General features: G+C 49.4%; 1 protein-coding gene across 1 annotated transcript; it reads right to left on the reverse strand.

The window, feature by feature from the left end:
* Positions 1–3,889: 3,889 nt before the first annotated feature.
* On the reverse strand, positions 3,890–17,373 carry SPRY3 (sprouty RTK signaling antagonist 3). Its single transcript, XM_031944455.1, has 2 exons — positions 17,022–17,373; positions 3,890–7,301 (listed from the first exon to the last, which is right to left on the reverse strand). The coding sequence occupies exon 2, from the start codon at positions 7,192–7,194 to the stop codon at positions 6,331–6,333; it is 864 nt and encodes a 287-aa protein (XP_031800315.1). The 5' UTR covers positions 7,195–7,301; positions 17,022–17,373; the 3' UTR covers positions 3,890–6,330.
* Between the last annotated feature and the right edge of the window lie 3,011 nt (positions 17,374–20,384).

A 20,384-nucleotide genomic window follows, 5' to 3' on the forward strand; every position in this document is an offset into this window, starting at 1 on the left:
TGATCATTTACTTCCCGGGAAGTCATTTGACCTCCATGGATCTCAGTTTCTTTATCTGTATCTGTGTCTGTATCTGTATCTGTAACATGCCAGAGGATGAATGAGCTGACCCCAATTTAGTCATCCTTTGACCTTGCATGAATTAACATCAAAACACCAGAAGAATCCTATTTCTATGACACTACAGTTTTCAAAGCACTTTCCCAACCACTCTCTCAGTTCATCCTCATAACAACCCCATGAGGAAGGGCAAGCATTAGTATCCAAAGTTTTCAGAGCAGATGAGATCATTTAGAGGTGTTAAATGATGTTCACATAGCCAGTTGGGAGCAGAGCTGGGCCTGGAACTTGAGTCTTATGACTCCCAGTCCAATACTATTTTTATCACAAAAGAAGTCACAACACAGCAATCCCAACATCAACATGGGATATTTTTTTCTGATCACTCTAGAAGGAATAAGTGTCTCCGTGGGGAAGTCTATACAATATTAGAAGTTAACCCCAAAAGAAATTGGAAAAGTAGAAAAGTCTACATGGACTGCTTGACCCATGGAGATTCAATGAGGATAATTTATTTTGGGCTTCATTCTTCAAGTGGAATAGATTTTAGGATTCCTCTTTGTTCTCTTCCTACAAAGACCAACAGAAATTGGAACCTTGGTTTAAAATTTTCCCAGAGCCTCGATGGTCCTGCTTTCACATGTTGACCTCTCTGGACAAAGAATGAAATAATTCTGCCAATTATTTAAATTTGACATTAGATGGACAACCCATGCAGGCCATTGGCATTTGGAGGTTTTGTCAAGATGCTTTAACTTAATGCAGACACAAAATCAATGTGCCTCTTCAAAGCTAAATTACGAATGTACCAGGTTCTTATTCGATGAAGTGGGAATGGAGATATGCCACAACAACGGCTCGAAATGGGAAAACTCAAGGTAATCAACAAGTTGTTGGGTCCTCACAATACCCAAATCGCTTTGACTATTTAATCGTTGGCTTGACTCCATTGACCAATTGTTTTGATTGCATGTGGACGTAGCCTAAAAGCATGAGTTAATAAATGTGTGTGTGTGTGTGTGTGTGTGCATGCAGACACACTTTTCTAAAAACTAGCCAAAGTAATAACTGTTTTTGTTTCCTCTGAAGAATGGTCTTTTCAGACTTGGTTAGTCCTTGGATTGCAAGAACAAATTCATTTTCATTTGTATGTTTAGCACCAGTTAATCAGAGTCACCAAATTCTTTCCTGCAGAAAGCAGGAAAGGGTAGTACAGTGATAGCACAGTCTAGATTGATAGGTATTATATAGTGCTGGGCACATAAGGGGTCTCAAGAAGTCCTTGTTGGTTGAAATCATGGGAAACTAGCCAAGTCCTCCAACCACCCAGGGCCTTCGCTTCCCAACCTCTAAAAGGAGGGACCTGGTCTAAATGATCTTCAGTTCTAATCTTCAGAGGCCCTCAGTGGGTGTCTGTGCTCCACACACCTGTTGGCCATTCTGCTCTATGATGAAGGGCATGGAGTAAAAGAAAGCTTGGAATCACACAGGCTTAAGATGCTGGGAACACTTGCAAGTCTCCAAGCTGCCCTCGGCTAACTTCATCGACAAGCTACAAGATAGCTTTCTGAAGGATTGAAGTGATAACTCATCCCGGCTCTGCAATGCTCTCAAAGCCTTCTCCCAAGCTCTGCAGGCTTTTTCTCTCCCTGTTCAGGCTTTGACCTCGGTCTAGGCCCAGGTGATGAAGTTACCATTTCAATCCTACCATGAGCAGCTGTATTCCATCAGTCAGAACTTCAATCGTCATCTAAGACCTTTTTGGGGATATCCACAGAGGGATCCCACAGAGGGCTAGCCTGCCAGATCTAAGAGGGAAGAATGTAAAAGGTTAGACACTAAACAAAAACAAGAGGGTGCCAGGCACTTCCATGGGAATCACACTAGCTAAACCCCAGCAGCAGCCAGCTTAAGAGTGCTGGCCAGGTTAACTAACACCTGGATCAGTCATCATCAGGCCCTCCGGAACTTTGTCGCCAGAGGCAGACCAGACTCTTTCCTTTCCTTCCCTGTCTGCACTATTAGCCCTCCTTTTCCAGTGGTTTAGGGCATCCTGCATCATTGGAATAGGAACAGGGCGTTCTGGCCTTTTCTGTTTCCTGTTTAACAGAGATGCTACTTTTCTATCCCAGTGATTCAGTGATCGGATTTAATCGCCACACAGTCAGCACAAAGAATATAGGAACCATCCGTGACATCGGTAAGGTTTTCCTCTGCCATAAGACTCTGAAATCATGCTGCTAATAATGGCAGGCATGCTTTGGGAGGAAGCAGGGGGAGCACGAGCTGGTACTGCTAACATCCTAGTTTTCTAGGTCTCAGAGAATCGTGAAAGATCGACTGAGACTTGGGGCTCAATTCCAGATGATAGAGTATATCTATGCCCAAATAAATGGAGTATGTCCTCTTTTCCCTGGTGGTCTGGGGCAAAGGGAGATTTGAGTTGGCAGAAGGGAGAGTCATTCATATGGCTTTGTCACTGTACCAGGGCTTCTTCCAGACTCCTAAAGCTATGCTAGTGTGGAAAACCTGAAGAAAAACCCTTAGCACAAATGACGTGAACCATATTGAGGGACCAACGTGGAGAAAGCAAGGAGAGTAAGAGGTCAAAAAATGGCCTAATTGCATATATGTGTATATATATACACACAGAATATATAGATAGATATATACATAGATAGATATATACATAGATAGAATCAAGAAATACTCATTAAAGGTGGCTGTTTAGACTATACATGACACAAAGTAGAAACATCATGAAAACCAAGCTTTTCTGAAGGATTTAGAATTTTGTTTTTTAAATATACATGTGTGTATATACACATACACACATATATCTACATATATATGGATATGGATACATGTCTGTACATAATGGGAAGGATATATACACACACACAAGAATCCCCACCCAACCTATCTATGGTGAACCTGATGCTGCTCAAATCCAGTCAATCTGGAGCCAACCGTAAGCCCTGCTTTAGCAGCAGAGTGAATTCTGGGAACCTCTCAGCTTCCTGGAGGCTGGTGTTAGACCATTCTGAAGTCCACCAAGAGAAAGGACTCTCTGTTATATGACAGAGTTGGGGGACCCATTGCTGGTGACTGGGGAGGGGAGGACAATTGGCCTTAATGAAGATTATAGGATGAGGATTCGTGGATGTCAAAGGGAGTTAAGGAAAAAGGCTATTGTCAGCACAGGATCTGGGAGTAATAAGCAAACACCCATAGAATAGCTTTAGCTTTAGGCACAATGCACAAGTATCTGCAAATCTTGATATAGTTCAGCTCTAGGCTCACTTAAAGTGGAGATGGAGGAGCTTTTCCTCTCTCCACCCTGTGTTCCAGAAAGCTGGTCACATAGCCTTTAATGGAAGGTCAATCTGAAGCCCGCTCGGGAGAATAACAAGTGGCTTCCAAAGGAGGAATTCAAAAGCAACAGAGAAGGCTATAGATACTTGTTTGGGTTCATATCTGTACGAAGGCAAACCTTTGCATATGGCACCATTCACAGTAATATCATTAATATTAATAAAGCAATCATTCTAACCATCATACCAGTATGTTTCTATATACAAAAATAGATCAAAGCAATTCTCCACAGAGAGGAGCAAGTGAGTTGGGCAGGACTGCTGGGCAGTACATGCCTGTTGGGTCCAGAAGATTCAAGACTGACCCAAGAAGACCTACAGTTCAGATAACGTTAGTGCTCTTGGGTCATCTCCCGTGTTTGACATTCATGCAAGATGGGTGAATTTTCCCCTCTTCTTCTTCTTGGCCGTTCCCATAATGCGCCGCCCCCCATCTGAAACCCCCCCCCCCCCCGCATACCCGCTTTGGAGAACGGATGGAACACGTATGCAGCGAACCAAGCTGGGGCTCCTCTTTTTGGAGTAGGTGACCACCTCAGAATCCATCTGTGAACGTCAGGTCCATTAAGATGGGAAAGCTACAGCATTGGAGAATTTCTCCTCCCAGTAGCTCTCACTAGGAGCCCGTCCCTGAAGTTCTTCCACAATGTGTAAGCTTGACCAATTGGAGAATCATAGAGGCAGTCTCTCTCCCCAGTAAGGAAGTTTAGCCTGGACCTTCTGAGTTCAATTTAGGAAAGAGGGAGGTACACCTTATGTTACATACCTGGGACCTGGGACTTTTGAAGCTGCAACTTTTCTTGTTCCTCGGAATTTGGTTCCGGGCTCCCACGTGCGTTGACCGGTGCCTCTGCAGAGGCTGTGGGGCAGGGTGGGAGGCAAAATCAGTTTGGGGAACCACAGGAGAGATGACGTGGCGAGGTCTCCTTTTGGGGTCCTTGTTTTCAATCTTCTGACAGGCCACCTTTGGTCAGTGAAAAGGGCAAACGGTGATGCTAGCTCCTCCTAAGCTACCGTACCAATGAGCTGCAACCTTGGCCCTGCCAATAGGGCTGCCCGTGAGTGTTACTTAACACTTCGTAAGTGGCTAAGAATCCAACAGACATTAGACTCACTTCTTCCTGGTTCCTGAACAGTAGATGAGCGGAGGCTGTAGTTTGCCCCTGCTAGTGGGGGGATCAGGTGAGAAGATACCTGATGTGGTGCCAGGAAAGAGCACCGATCTGGGAAAACGGAGACCCGTGGCCTCATCCCAGCTCTATTACAGTTGTCCCGTGTGGCCTTGGGCATGCTGTGTCCCCTTTCTGGGGATCCGTTTAATCATCTGTCAAATGGGTTGCGTGATCTTTCCATTCTTTTCCAGCCCTAAGTTCGATGGTTTATAATTACATCCACAGAACAGGAATCATGCAGTCTTAGGGCTATTGCTATCTAGGGAAGGGCTCTGTGTTCTGCCCTTTACTGCCCAAGGCCATCCAGTTTGGGGGGAAAAGGACAAGACTCCAGCTGACCGAGCCTGGATTACTTGATCCTGATCCCATATGCCTTGAGATGTGTGGGTATGGTGGGTGCGGTGCATAGACACACACACACACTCACACATCTGGGTTTCAGGCAGGCTTATCGGTTAATATATCACATGAAACCTTCTTCTTCTTCTTCTTGTTTTTTGTAAGACTGGGTAATAACACAGCAAGGGGACAAAAGCAGAGGGAAGGCATTTGGGAAACCCCACTCCTGAAGGTGCTAGAGATAAAGGTGGGAAAGAAGGACCCATGAGGAAGAGGGGGGGAAGGGGACGGGGGATGATGAGGAGATGGGGGAGGAAGGGGGAGGGCATTGGACTGGGTGGCAAAGGAAACGTGGGACAAGGAAGGGGAAAAGTCAATGAGGGGAAAAGGATAAAGGAAGAGGGAGGGGATGAGGAATCAGGTTGGGTAAGGGAGGAGATGAGGGAGCAGGGAGAGACTGAGGGATGAGGAAACTAAAAGGGGATGAGAGATGGGGAAGGAACTGTGGATGAGAGGGATGACATATAAGAGTGGGAATGAGGGCGAGTAAGGTGATTAAAGAAAAGGCAAGAGATGAGGGATGAAGTGGAGTAAGGGAGAGCATGGGGGAATTGGGAAGGAATGAAGAATGAGGTGGGGGCAGGGGAAGGAATAAAGGAACAGAGATGAGAGATGGGAAAGGGGATGTGGGATAAGGGGGGCTAGAGAGAGAATGAGGGAAGGGCAGGAAAAGAAAGAGTAGGGAGGAGATGAGGGAGGAAGAAGGGAGGAAGGAGAGGATGAGAAAACAGGGAGAAGATGATGGGGCGAGCTGGGAATGAAAATGGAGTGGAGATGATGAAGAGAAGGAATGAGGAAGGCAAGGACAAAGATGGGGGAAGAAAGAAAAATGAAATTAAGTACTCCCTGGATGCTTGCTGTGTGGCCCCATGTTACTCTTTGGAGAAAGCCCCCGAAGGCACTGGGGAAATGAGTCTGGTGTGGAAGAAGGTGGGGTCAGGGAGCCTCCCATTTGCCACACAGTGCTGAGGAGGCCATGGGTGGATGGCCAGAAGCTGGCTCAATTTGTCTTCAATGTGCAAGTCCCATGTCTTTGGATCATCTGATTTTTAATTTATTTTTTGCTTTGGGGCAGAAAAAGTTGAGAGGTAAGTGGGGGACGGGTGGGAAGGCCAAGGGAGGAGTGGGGGGGGGTGCAGAGAGCCAATGAGGGAAGTTTAAGCTGCCTTGGACTCAAGATGCACTCGGCCAGCCCCACGCATGGCGGGATCGATGGGGGCGAGCCCTTGAGTTCCGGCTGGTCGGTTTCTCTGACCCCCACCCTTCCTTCCTACAGAGTGAAGGGTGAGGGGGAGAGAAGGGGCTGGAGGGAGGCTGCAAGGCATTTACACTGGCTTCTCTGTGGCCCTGGGGAAGGCGGCTCCACTGGAAGAGGAGATCTTCCTGCAAACGGTGTTGGTGTGGCTCTTGCATCGGCAGCCTGGCCTCCGCAGGCCGTCGTAGCCCTGCTGGCACAACTTGAGGCATCCTCGGGCTGGAGGGTACAAGCACAAGCAGGGCATGACCAGCGACAGGAGGCTCATGGCTGCCCAACGGGCACAGCAGGAGCCGGGCCCGCAGGAGCAGGGCTCGTCGGCGCAGTTGTCTTCGTCGTCGGTGGAACAGTGGTAGAAGATGCCCTTGACGCAGCAGAGGCACGTGCTGTAGTCGAGAAGGCTCTCTGGGGAGCAGAGGCAGCGCTGCTTGCAGAGCCAGCAGGAGGGCAGGGTGCGAGTGGCCGTGCAGCGGATGCACTTGCAACGGCCGCACTCTTCGCAGATGAAGAGGTGCCCGCCGGTGTGGAGGGACAGCTTCTCTGCTGTGGCTTTCTGAGACTCTTCTACTTTCAGAGCCCCTGCTTGAGGCTGGGTACAGATGAGGGAGTGATCCGAGGGTGACGGAGTGATGCTGGTCAGAAGCCTTTGGTCGGAGGTGATGGTGGTGTGGGATATGGAGCTGGCGAGGCTGGGTTGGCTCAGATGCTGTGGCAACAGCTGAAGCTGGTGGCATTGGCTGAGGCTTCGAGGCAGATCGGAGGGTATGGTAGACAGGGACCAATCGGACTTGTGAGCCTGCTGGACAAGGGAAGAGCTGGAGAGGGTCTGTTGGCAGATGGCAGGCCGTTCCACGTACTCATTGCTGACATGAATGGAGCAGAGTTGCTCAATGGGCAGGGTTTGAGGGAAATCGTCTGTTATTGGGGCATCCATGTTGTCTTGGCTCTTGAATTCTTTGGAGTTGAGTGAGAGTGGCACTCTGGTGGTAAAGAGGAGGGAGGGCTTGCAGTTATGTAGGCATCAGGGCACATCTGAAAAGCCTTAGGGAGAAAAGGGGGAGAGAGAGATAGAAAGAGAGAGTGTGTGAGAGAGAGACAGAAGATACAGAAACAGAGACAGACACACAGACACACAGAGACAGAGAGATACAGAAACAGAGAGGCAGAATCATACCGACAGAGAGAGAGAAAGAGGAGAGAGAGAGAGAGAGAGAGAGAGAGAGAGAGAGAGAGAAAGAAAGAGCAAAAGGCACAGAGAGAGAGACAGAAAGAGACAGAGCCATACCAACAGAGAGATGGAGAGAGAGAGAGAGAGAGAGAGAGAGAGAGAGAGAGAGAGAAAGTAAAAAAGAGAAAAAGGCACAGAGAAAGAGACAGAAAGAGATAGAGACAGAGAGAAAGACACAGAGACAGAGAAAGAGGAGAGAATGAGACCACATAGGCAGGACCATCACCAGAGAGTAAGAAGAAGCATGAGGTATGAGCAGGGCCAGTTGCCCCTACACACCACAGAATGAAAACTCAATAGAAGAAAAGGTAGGGAATTTTATTCATAACCCACTTGTCATCTTGCGTTCTTACCCTCTCCCCCCAGCTCTGAACACTTCTCAGCATTCAAGCGTTTATGGATTGGCACTTTCCATTTTCCCTCCATGCTCCTTTCCACAGAGATAAATGCAGCTTGGCTTGCTGTAGAGATGCAGACTCTTACAACAGTCAAGACAGCCCCCAGGAACTTCGAAGGAGCCTTAAGGACCTTCTAGTGCCCCTCTTATTTGGCACAAGTCCTTCCTGTCTAATAGTTTCACCAGGTGGTCCCATAGTCACTGTTGCCAGTGACAGAAAGCCCTCCCTCCAATTCAATGTAGAGGCCCTTAATTGTTAGAAAATGCCTCCACACATTGAGGCTACATTTGCCCCTTTGCAAACTGTCCCCCATTGCCCCTGTTCTGCCCCCTTGGGCCTAACAGAACAAGTGCTGCTTTTCATAACTGCCTTTCAAATACTTGAATCCGATCCTTGGGTCTCCCCGAATCTTATCTTCTTCCTAGTTTTTTCAAGGAATCTTTATCCGCTTTGGCCTCTGGACCCCCCACTATGCTGTTCAACCTCACAGAACTTGACAATCTCCTTCCTGAAGTGTGGTACCCAGAACTGAACAGCATGCTCTAGGTGAGGTCTCATCAGGAGGACAGTGGGCCTCTTATTCTGGACTTTCTGCTTTTAGTCACACTGCTGGCTCATACTGAGTTTATAGTCTCCCTAAAACCCCGGGTCTTTTCCAAAGGAACTCTTGTCTAGCCACAATTTTCTCATTCTGTACTTTGTACAGTTCATTTCTTGGAAGCCAATTATGGGAATTTACATTTATCCCATTTGAATTTCATCTTGTTCGAATTTGCTGAGAGGTAAATGGGAGTAGGGGTGGGGGTGGGGCACAAATTACTGGGACCTTTTGAAATCCCAAATCTGTCATCCAATCAGTGGGTTTGCTTTCTCTTCCAGCTTCCCATCCCCATTTAATTTGATAAGTACTCCATCTTCGCCTTGACCAAGTTAGAACAAAAACATTTAAGAGGCACAGAAGAGAAGGATCCCCTGGGGCACTTTACAAAGGACCTCAAATCCCCATCATCATCATTCATTCATTCATTACCACTCCTTGGGGCTCTTCCTATAAGGTCCAATGGACTGTATTAACATCTAGCCGGATGTCTCTCAATCTCGTCCCCAAGGACGACATCAGAGATTTTACCCAGCATCTTGCTGAAATCGAGGTGTGTCACTGATATTTCCTTGATGTATTAACTCAGTGGCCCTGTTCAAATAAGAAATCTCATTATTCTAGTACGATCAATTTTTGAAAAAGCCATGCTGTCCAAAGAGAGACTGAATGTGGCTCGAAGCATTGTGGTTTTGCCTTGTTTGTTTGTTATTCTTTCGCGTAGTTTTTTCCCCTTTTAGTCTGATTTTTCTTGCACAAAGTGACAAATATAGAAATATGTTTAAAAGAATTGCACGATATGTTTAACAGATATTGGATTACTGTCCAGGGAAGGGAGGAAGAAAAAAAATTGGAACACAAGGATTTGCAAGGGTGAATGTTGAAACTATGCATATGTTTTGAAAATTAAAAAAAACTTTTAAAAAATAAAAGAATTGCACATATTTAACATATCAAATTGTTTGCTGTCTTGGGGAGAGACAGGTAAGGGAGGGAGGGAGAAAAAATTGAAACACAAAGTCTTACAAAAATGAATGTTGAAAACTATATTTACATGTATCTGGAAAAATTAAAACATTATTGGAGGGGGGGGGGAGAAAAAGCCATGTTGGCTAGTTTACAAATCACCCCTTAAATAATGTTGGAGGATTTTGCCAGGAATGGAATGAAATCGAGCTCATCATAGAGTATTTTGTCTAGTTCTTTTATTTTTCCCTCCTCTGCCTGGCTGGCTTTACAATAATTGGGTGATACTGCTTGTCAGCTAATACGTGTTGTATTTTTCCGACCCTGCAACTTGTAGTATCAGAACTCTAATAGAAAATCGGAAGGGAATCTGTTGGCAATATGGGCAAAAGAGAGCCTCCGGGTCCCAGGAGCAACGGCCATAGCATAAGGCTTATTTAGTCAAGGGGAGAGTTGCAGACAGCAGAAGAGGGCCCATAACCTGATTCCTGCTAAAGGGACTTTAGAATAATCTCCATGGAGATGGACGACCACGGTTACTTGTTGTTAGCCATGGCAGCCGCAGCATGAAATGCTCTGGGCATTTGTCAGAAGGACAGCCTCCATCTGGAATGGGAGTGACCGCTAGCCTTAGGAGGCTTCATAAGAGTTTCTAATGATGATGATGATGATGATGATGATAATTCCTATCGACACTTACAGAGAGCCCTTCAGAATTCCGAATCTCTTTTTGTGCTCTTTCTCACTAGAGTCCCATAACAATCCTCTGTGGGAGGGAGGACAGGTATGATGCTTTTCATTTTAGAAATGGGGAAACTGAATCTCACACGGTGGGACACGTACCCACCTCTTTCGCCTTGTAGGCTCAAAGTTGTTTGCACCTGACGAAAGCCTTGACTTGGTTATGCTCCAGGTTCCCACATCTCAGGGTGCTGGAGGAAACAGGGTTCTGCCTTCCCAGAATGCAGGGCAACGGACTGTTTAAGAGGGGAAACGGTGGCAGTGTAGCGGTAGGGAAACGACCAGACACAGAGGCATAGAGACAAGGAACTCTGCGCCAGATTTGGGTCATCTTCTGCCTGCATTTCTGGGCAAATCTCCCGCATCTCTGATCTGTAGCACCCTCCTTTGAAAAATGAAATAGGGAAAATAACTCCTGCATTAGGTACTTCATAGGGTTGTTGAGAGGAGAGCATGCCGGAAAGATGGGAGTGCTCTCTGTGAATGAGCTGGAAGTTGGGGTGGGCAGCAAAAAGATCTCTGAGCACATTAAAGCTTCTTGGAGCAGAGACAGGACAAAGAAATCATGAGATATGAGACTGGAAAAAGAAAGGACTCAGTGGATGAGACTCGCATTTACAAGAAAGGAGAAACTGAGGCCCAGAGACATGATAGAGACATTCAGCTGGAGCCAGGTGCTGAGCTGCAATGACTCATTTCTCCCCATTAGGTCTAGATCCACCATGAATGGGCGTTTAAGGAGTAGTTTGACCTGTAGGATGACCTCCAGATAGAAAAAAAGGCGAGGGAGCCTTCTCTCTGACCCTAAGCTACGGGAGCCATTGACGAAGTGCAATGACTGGCACTAAGCGGAGATGTAAGAGATGTTTCTTGAAGAAAATGGAATCGCTTTCAATATCCCCCGTGCCCACCCTCCATTGGCCACCATCCTCGCCCGGCTGTCCAGTGATGTTCCGGGATGGCCAAGGAGCAAAGGACTATGGATGCGAAACCTACCGGCCAGCAGCATGGAGGACATGGATGGCCATTAAGGTGTGACAGCACTCACTGTTCTCCCCGTTGGAATCTTCAAGGGAACTTCAAGGTTGCCCCCTCCAGAGGCGCAGGCGGGAGCGAGGAGCACATGCCAGCCTTCCCGGGCCAGCCCTGGCACTGTACCCCGGAGAAAAGGGGAGCTAAGCAAGCTTGGCCCCAAATGCAACGGGGGCCCCAGGCCCCAGAAAACAGGAGGGGGGGGGGGAAAGCATGTACAAAAGCCATCAGATTTCAAGGCAGCTCAAAATAGAACAATTAGTCATACGAAGTGCATGGTGTGGATGGCTTGAATGAGTAATAGACGTGAATGGGTGCGAAAGGCTGTGCTTTCCTTCAATGAAGGCAGCGGAGGAACAAATAAAGCCGGCCTAGGCCAGGGAAATGACCGAGCTCCGACAGAGCCGGAGGGGCATGAGAAAGCGAAAGGTCCCGGCCCCTCCACGCTCAGGGCGGAAGAAATCTGGCTGGGAGAGCTCAGGTGGCTGGGGACGGATCCGGACAAATCACTCCGGCTGAAATGTTTGTCCAAGGGTTAATCAGTGAAAGGACTTGGGAGGGGGAGGAGGGGAGGAGGAGAAGGGGGAGAAAGGGGGGAGGATTGGAGGCAGGGAGGGAGGAAGAGGGAGGAGAGGAGGGAGGTGGAAGGGGAAGGAGGAGGAAGGAGGAGGGAGAGGGGAGGTGGAAGGAGGAGGGGAGGGGAGGTGGGGGGAGGAGGGGAGGGGAGGTGGAGGGAGGAGAGGAGGGGAGGTGGAAGGGGGGAGGAGGAGGAAGAAGGAGGGAGAGGGGAGGTGGAAGGAGGAGGGGAGGGGAGGTGGGGGAGGAGGGAGGGGAGGGGGAGGAGGGGGGGAGGTGGAGGGAGGAGGGGAGGGGAAGAAAAGAATCTCACTGCATCCAAAAGCCACCCGAGTTATATTTTTTCACCTTGGTTATTTCGGCCTCGTGGAAGTCTGGGACCCAACGGACAATGGTCCACACCGGAGACTCAAAGCCTCAAGCCGGGTCCCGAATCCCAGCAGGTTTTTGGCCTTAGGCAAAATCACTTTCCCTCTCTGGGCTACCGTTTCCTCCCTCAAATGAGGGGGATGAAATAAATTCTGGCTCCCGAGGAGAGCCCGGGAAACAGTTCCCTCCTCTTGGCCAACAGGTGGAGGAGCGTAGGTGTGGATCGTGGTAGAAGCTGTCAGCTGTGGGCCCCGTATCTGCTGGTTTTCCTCAGTCATTTTTGCTGGGGACCAAAGAGGGTTCTTGGAGGAAGGGGTATGTCCTGGGAAATGCCTCTAATTGAATCAAAATTGACAACATCAGATTGTAAGAGAGAAATGGAGGAATTGGAGAGAGGGTGGGCCACTAGGGGGCGCCACAGTGCAGAGTCAGGGAAGACCGTTCCAAATGTGGCCCTCAGCCTAGCGGGCACCCTGGCCAAGCACCAACCCTGCCCCTCAGTTTCCCCATCTGTCAAATAACAGCAGCTACCTCCCGGGATTGTTGTGAAGATCCAATGAGATAAGATCTGTGAAAAGCGTAATACAGTGCCTGGCACTTAATAGTCAATAAATAAATGTGCACTCTTAGAATTTTTCTATTATATACTGGGGGGGAAAATCCGGATTTGGAAGCAAACAACATGGATTTTCCAATCTGAGCTCTGTTATGTATTACTCAGTCCCTCTGTAAAATGAGATGGCTTCACCGTCTCTTCCGGGTATAAAACATAGGCCTTTCCCCTTTAACTCTGACATTTTGGGGGTTTGTGATTCTGTTTCTGGGAGGCTGTGGGTAAGAGCAATCAGCAAACAGAAGCCACAGTTGCATGGGAGGCGACGGGAGATCCCACGGATACAGTGAGGACCGTGTAAATGCATTCCTTGGGTGGAAGCAATTTACATCCGGTCACCTTCGTCAACAAGGACACCAGGAGTTACTAAGAGGCACTGTCCGAATGAGCCTAATGTCCTACAGATTGCAGAGGTAGAGCAAAGAATGACCCTATTGTTTCCAACGGACTTCCCTGTGGAACGAGGAATTCCGAAGCATTAATATCCATCTCTTACACGGTGCCCGAGGATTACAAAGGTCGGGTAGGATTGAGAGGACCCGAAAGGAAGGCCAAGAGTGGGACTGAGATCCCATTAAATGGTGGCCTCAGACAGAAAGGTCCACAAAGCAGTCTGAGCTTTGCAGTGAAGTACGGCGGGCAGCTCAGGTCGGGGAAGAGAAAACTGAGGACCTGAAGAAAAGCAGGGGACGATAGCTAGGATTCAAAGCCAGTGGCCTCAACAGATGTCAAAGGAGCAAAGCCAGGCGGAGAAAACCTCGTAGACAAAGGATTCTGGGGTTCTTTAGATCCCAAGCGTAGGGCATGTGGGATCCCAGGCTCCTGGATCAGGCTGGAAGGGGCCTCGGTGCAAAATCCTCATCTTACAGAGGTAGCTCAGAGGGGGCAAGTGGCAAGATCACACAGGGTAGATCTGGGGATCGATTTTGGACTCAGTGACGAAGAGGAGAAGCACTTGGACTGGGGCGACTACCGGAGAGGTTAAAATTTCCTGGGGGCGGGAAGGGGGGAGGAAGAAGTAGCGTAAGAGCAGATGTCGTCCTCTGGTTTGGGTATGATTCTGCAAGATGTCTGATGTGAACTCACCAGGGTCCTTTCAGCTTGGCAAGAGCTTTTTAATCAGCAGGAACTCTCCATTCCCAAATGGAGAAACGGCACTAAACTGGGGCTCCGAGGAGACCTGGGTAAGATCAGGGCGCCCAACGGAATACTAGACCGAATGAATGACGGCAAACTGGGTGCAATTCCAGACTGCTGAATCGCATCGAACTAACAGGAGGGAGGTGAAGGGTGACAGAAGCTCAGAAAATGAACAGGCTGATGCAACAGATACGGGGAGAAATGACTACAAACATGTTTCTTCTGATCCAGAAAAACACTGAAGCAACAGCAGTGCACCTACTAATGCTGCTGGACACTTTCTTTTCTTTTTTTTTTTTTTTTTTTTTTACAAGGCACACACTCTTAAAAGGTGGTTTAGGAGATTGCAAATTCTTGACTGCAGGGTGGAGAGATCTTGTTATTTCAGACGGATGCATAGTGCCTCTGCAGTCATGAATGATGCATTGTAAGCCCACTCCCATCGGCATCCCTCTGCTCAGGTACTCACAACTTCCTGAACAGTTTTCTTCTGGTCCTGGAATTTGCTCTCTCTGGCTTGACGTGAATTTTGTTTTCCAGATTGCTTTGAGGGGACAGAAATGGTCAAAGTCCATTCAGGGGACTGAGATTTCTCTTTCCGACAAAATAACCTAAGCCCTGCTTGCTTTTAATGTGGAGTTGGCCAATGTACCTACCATCCACCACCACTTTGCTGAATGAAAACTGTGGGCAGTTCTGATTTCAGAGCCGAATTTTTAGTCGACATAATGGGAGTCAATGTTGATTTCAGAAGAAACCGGGGAAGGACAACGGAGGACAGGCTGACCCTCTCCCTCCCCCTCAAGCATCTGGCAATCATATCTCGTCTTTTCTCTGTGACATATGAGCTAACTCTAAGAATGACTTCCAGCAAATAGTGGGAGTTCGCAGTGGTCTTAATTCTATTTGATTCCTTCTTTTAACCCTCACGATCTCAAAATGCCTCATTGGAGAAATTATTCCCCATCCCCACCCCCACCCCCACCCCACCCCACCCCCAGCAAAGCCCCGCTTGTCCTCTTTCTCCATGACTAAGCTGTCCCTCTATAAATGTTCATGCCTTACTTTAACCTATACAGCACACTGGGAAGAGCTCGGGGTTGGGACTGGGAAGACCAAGGTTTTTCTGCTCTGCCAGGGCGTGACCTCTGCCAATCCCCCTCCTGGCTCTGCACCTCAGTTTCCTTATCTGTAAAACGAGGCAGTTGGTTTTGGAAGAGCTCTGAAGAGCCCTTCTGGCTTTTCAATGTCAGGATTCTTTCACAACTCACCAAAGTAAGCCCATCTCGATTCCACCCTCATTTCTGCATCTCACTGCAGGTCCATATGCTGCTTAGTTCTTATCTCATCTCACTGCCACCCTACCGGAGCCTAGGAGCCCATGGCACTTCACCCCTAATCTAAGATTTCAGGTGCTCAGACTAAATGAACACAAATGTCTTTCACAAACCAGAACATGCGGAGAAACTAGTCTCTGCTTTCTGGGGGCTCCGGGGATTTTGTGAGTCGCTTTGGTGAGAATTAAGCTGTCTGGGTTCTCCTGTCAGCCCCCCCCCCCAGTAATGGAGTGTACTTCCCTGAGACCTCACGTCTTAAGGATTTAGTTTCCCCGGGAGTAAAGCACGAGGGGTTGGCCCGCTAGATAAATAGGGTCCCATCAAGCTATGACCTTCTATGGGGGCGAGGCTGGGGGTGGGGCACGGGGAAAGAAGCCACTAATTCTATTTCTCAGTTTCTCAGGGTTGGTAAAAACAAAAACAAAAACAAAAAACCCTCAGTGTTCTTCCCCCTCCCCCAACACATTCTAAAGCCCCTCCATTTTGAAGAGCTCCCTCTCAATAAAACTGCTTATAGGTGACATCCCATAACCACAGGGAAGCCCAAAGCCCGAGCAAGAAATGAGACCGAGCTTCAGTTCGGCACTCTGGGGGCTTACTGTGCTCAAGCCAGCTTTTCATTGTATGTGGTTAGCATAGGGGGGGGGGGTCCCTGGGTCTCTGATATCCATGTAATTCTTACTGGACCTGACGGGAGACTTGTACTTGGAAATAGCTTCTCGGCCCGACTTCAGTCACTTCTATTTCTGGTTTTCAGTATTTTACAAGAACCCAGAAAGATGCACTTCAGAACGGCCAGCCCCGGGGCTTCCTGGGCAGCCACTGGCTACACTGATGGTGTGCGGCTCCCCAAATTGGGGGGGGGGGAATCTCAGCTTCACTGCCCCTTTCAGACCAGTGCCCGGCAAGACCGAACCCCCCCCCCCCCCGGATTTCCAAACGGCTCCCGGGACTCTGTGAGGAAGGGGGGGGGGGTCATACTCTCCCGATTTGGGCCATCTTTTTTTCCCTCCCCCAGGGCAAGGTGGTAGGGTGAGATCGGAAAGCTGCCGCAACCCAAGCCGGGAGCCGTTCGCAGAGGAGGCCCCGGCCTGGTCCCTGCCTCAATGGTCCGCTCCTTTGCGGCTTGTCTGGCTGTTATTCCCCTAGCCAGCTAGCGCCGATGACCTGGAGCTGTCTGGAGGTAGGACAGACAGGCGCGCGCGCAGGCGCGCGCGCGCGCGCCAAGAGACACAGACAGACCCACGGACACACGGACACACGGACACAGGCACACACAAAGGTATTTAAAGGTCAACGGGGGAGCCACGGCTGGAACTTCGGGCTTCGAAGAGGGCGATTACGGAGAGGATTCTCTTGGGTTTCAAGTGGCCAATTTGGAGTTTTCTCTAAGTGCTGACTCATGTCAATGGATTTCACTGTTTTCCCAGGCTGGGTGTAAGCCACAGAGCCCGGGCTAGGCAGCTTATGGCCAGCTGATCAATGCCTTGCAGGGAATGGGGAAATCGGGCGAGCGAGAGACCCGGGGCCGGATTTAAAGCTGCTAGCAGCCCAGACCCCCTCCCCACCCCCCCACCCCCCCACCACACACACTCACACTCGCGCGCGCACACACACAGGCGCACACCAGCGCGCACAGCCACAGCCACATAGCACACACACATCCCCACGCACACACATCCTTCCCCACACACGGACACACACGCGCACATCCATCCCCACGCACACGCTGGGCAAGTTCTTGGCTGCTGAGGCTTACTTACTTGGAGAGGAAGGCAGGTCCATGGCGAACGGGAGCAGGAAAGGGCTGAATCCCCAGGCTGGCTCAGGGGACCTTTTTCTGGTGAGTCTCTCAGTATCTCCACCTCTTCAGAAAGTCTGAATGAAAACTCCTCCTCCAGCCGTGGAGCCCGAAACAGAGGTACTTCTGTCTGCGTTCCTCTGACACAGCAGAGTGGGAGGGGAAAAAAAAATTCGAGACCTGTTACTGGCAGATACTTTGTATAGGTTTTACATACAGATATAAATCAAGGGGGCACATATTCCCCAAAGAAAGCCAGTCAGGGCAAATTCCCTCCTCCTCCTGCTGCTGTTGCTGCTGCTGCTGCTGTTGCTGCTGCTGCTGGGGCTGCTGCTGGGGCTGCTGCTGTTGCTGCTGCTGCTGCTGTTGCTGCTGCTGCTGCTGCTGCTCCTCCTCCTTCCCCTCCTCCTCCTCCTCCTCCTCCTTCTTCTCCTCCTCCTCCTTCTTCTCCTCCTCCTCCTCCTTCTCCTCCTCCTTCTCCCTCCTCCTCCTCCTTCTCCTTTTCCTTCTCCTCCTTCTCCTTCTTCCCCTCCTCCTCTTCTCCTCCTCCTCCTTCTCTCCTCCTCCTCCTCCTCCTCCTCCTCCTCCCCTCCTCCTCCTCCTCTTCTTCCTCCTCCTCTTCTTCCTCCTCTTCCCCTCCTCCTCCTCCTCCTCTTTGACAGATGAAGAGATGAAGGGAATGCAGTTGTAGCCTCAGTGTATCTCAACAGACCAATAGGTCTGGCTTGCGTGTAGAGCTCGAATCTCGCTATGTTTGGGTATAATGGGGGGGGCGGGGCGGGGGGCGGCTGGCAGTCCGAGGTGCAGTGTGTTCACTCGGTTCTGTTGGCTAACGGGTGAATATAGATGATTTCCGCAGCTCTTGTGAATGAGTTCCAGGGGAGGAGGGGAGAGCTTTATTGCTCCTTGGAATGGCTCTCCCTCTCCCCTCCCTTCTCCTTCCCCTTCTCTTCTCCTTCCTTCCCCTTTTCTTCTGCTTCCTCCCCCCTCCTCTCCCTTCCTCTCCCCTTCCCCTTCTTTCCCTTCCCTTCCCCGTCCTTCCCCTTCCCCTTTCCTTCCTCTGGCCTTTAGCGTCCCAGCCTAAATCTGTTACTGTTTGGCCAAGAGGCATCACCCGATTGAAATGGAATCGTCTCTGAGAATCCCCCCTAGGAATCTCGGGGTACCGACTCGGGAATAATGACTGCAACGGAATCCACTGGGAGAACGGCTGGGGGAGGGGCCATCACAATTTTAAGGGGAATCCGTTTAAACCTTCCCCGACTCCCCCAGGCCGCCAGCGCGCTTTCCAGCCACCCCCATCTCCCAGACAGCCTCTGTGCTCCAGGCTGATTGGGAAAGGAGAAAGCTTCTCCTCTGCCTGAACCTCTAGGTCTCACCTGGGAGCCTCCCTGACCCCGAGCGCTGAGCACAAAGGCCTTTATGCTAGGTCACCACCGAAGGGAACTCCTCCTCCACAGGTTGCTATGACATTGTGAACCCTTCTTTCCTTCCTTCCTTCCTCCTCCCTCCCTCCTTTCCTTCCTTCTTTCCCTCCCTTCCTCCTTTCTCTCTCCCTCCCTCCCTTCCTTCCTTCCTTCCTTCCTTCCTTCCTTCCTTCCTTCCTTCCTTCCTTCCTTCCTTCCTTCCTTCCTTCCTTCCTTCCTTCCTTCCTTCCTTCCTTCTTTCATCCCTTCCTTCATTCCTCCAATTCTTCCTCCCTCCCTCCCTCCCTCTCTTCCTACCTTCCTTCCCCAGCTCTCGGTTGCCGATTCTATATAGGATCCTGTGATGAGCCCGGCTTTCCACCCAGATGTAAGAATTAAGGAGAAACCCTGAGGGCTGCTCCTTTGCGGAAGGAGCAGAGAAGCCCAAGCACTTTCTCCCTGAACTCGGCGAGTGAGCTAAGAGGGAGCAGCAATAACAAGCATTTGGAAACTGGCCTTCATCACTAACAAACTGTACAATGTGAGGCCATACATTTGCCAGCGAGAATAGCAACAACCGATGCTTGGGCGCTGAGGGAAATCCAACGTTTGAATCATTCAGGGTCACATCACAGAAGGCTAGAATACATACACATGATAACTCCATTAGACCAAGTGCTCTGTGAAGTCTAGGACGGAGGGGGGGATTTGTTATTGGCCATGAAATCAGAGAAGACTTCCTGGAGGAGGGGGATAAAAAGGAAAAGGGAAACTGGGGAGGGGGAGGGTACTACAGGCATGGAGGTCAGCCAGTGGGCATTTGAGCATTGTGCTTATTTAAGGCTCATGGAGTCTCTGAAGAGTATATGGAAGGGACTGAGAGGAGCTGTCTGGAGAAGTCGGCTAACAGCAGATTGTGGAGGGTCTTGAATGCCAGATAGAGGATTTGGAGTTTTACTTGGAAGGCCTTAGGGAGCTCCTGGAGATTTTCCAGTAGAACAACCCCATGATCACATCTGGGTATCAGAAAGCTGACTCCAAGAGCAGCATGGAAGCTGGGTGGGAAGGGGAAAAGGGATCAGGAAGATTGTTTAGGAGCTGCTGGCAGGTGAGTGATGAGGACCTGGACCCTCCACCACTAGGGACTCAATTTTCTGGTGATACAGGAGAGAGTGAATGGGAGTGAAATTGAGGTGATCTCAAAGAGCTTTGTTAAGTGATGGGATAGGGAAGGTCGGAGAAAGGAAGGAATCAAAAAATAACCTCAGGATTAAATATATGGGTGATCAAAGGAACAGCAGTGTCACAGACAAATAAAGAAGAATCAGAGGAAGACTCGGTGAGAAAACTAAAGAGCAGTTTTAGACATGTTTAGCTTGAGGTGCTGCTGGTGGGACATCATGTCCTGAAGGTGGTTGGAGATGGAGGGCTGGTGTTCAGAAGAGAGGTCAAGACCTTAGAAAGCCAAAGGAGATGTGGGAGTCAAGACATAGGATGTGCAGTTGGAGATGTGAGCATGAGCGTGGAGAGGGAGAGAAAAGGGGAGAACTTCACAACCGCCCACATTGAAGGAAGAGAATAAGGAAAGAAGAAAAGAAGAGTTAGAAGAAGAACTAGGCAACTATTTAATTTCGGAAACCAGAGTAACAGAGGAAGAATTGGCAACTGATAAGATAGAAAGACCAAGGCAAAAACCTTAGGTCTTCAGGGCCAGACCTTAACCTGTGTGTTTGTAGGCAGATGAGTAAGAGGCAATTAGGCGAGAGAGACTGAAGGTCCAGAAGGGAGCTTCTTCATCTTATCTTTGCCTCCTGGCTTCCTTGGTTTCCCCTTCTGCAAAAAAGCCTTTCCCAATTCCTCTTAATTGTAGTGCCAAACCATCACCACCCAGCTTGACCACCATCAGATAAGGATGCAGA

Source organism: Sarcophilus harrisii, chromosome X (assembly GCF_902635505.1).
Source record: "Sarcophilus harrisii chromosome X, mSarHar1.11, whole genome shotgun sequence".
NCBI classification, from domain to species: Eukaryota; Metazoa; Chordata; class Mammalia; order Dasyuromorphia; family Dasyuridae; genus Sarcophilus; species Sarcophilus harrisii.

Coding starts and splice junctions, on each gene's coding strand:
- SPRY3 (XM_031944455.1), bottom strand. CDS start 7,194: ATGGATGCCCCAATAACAGACGATTTCCCTCAAACCCTGCCCATTGAG.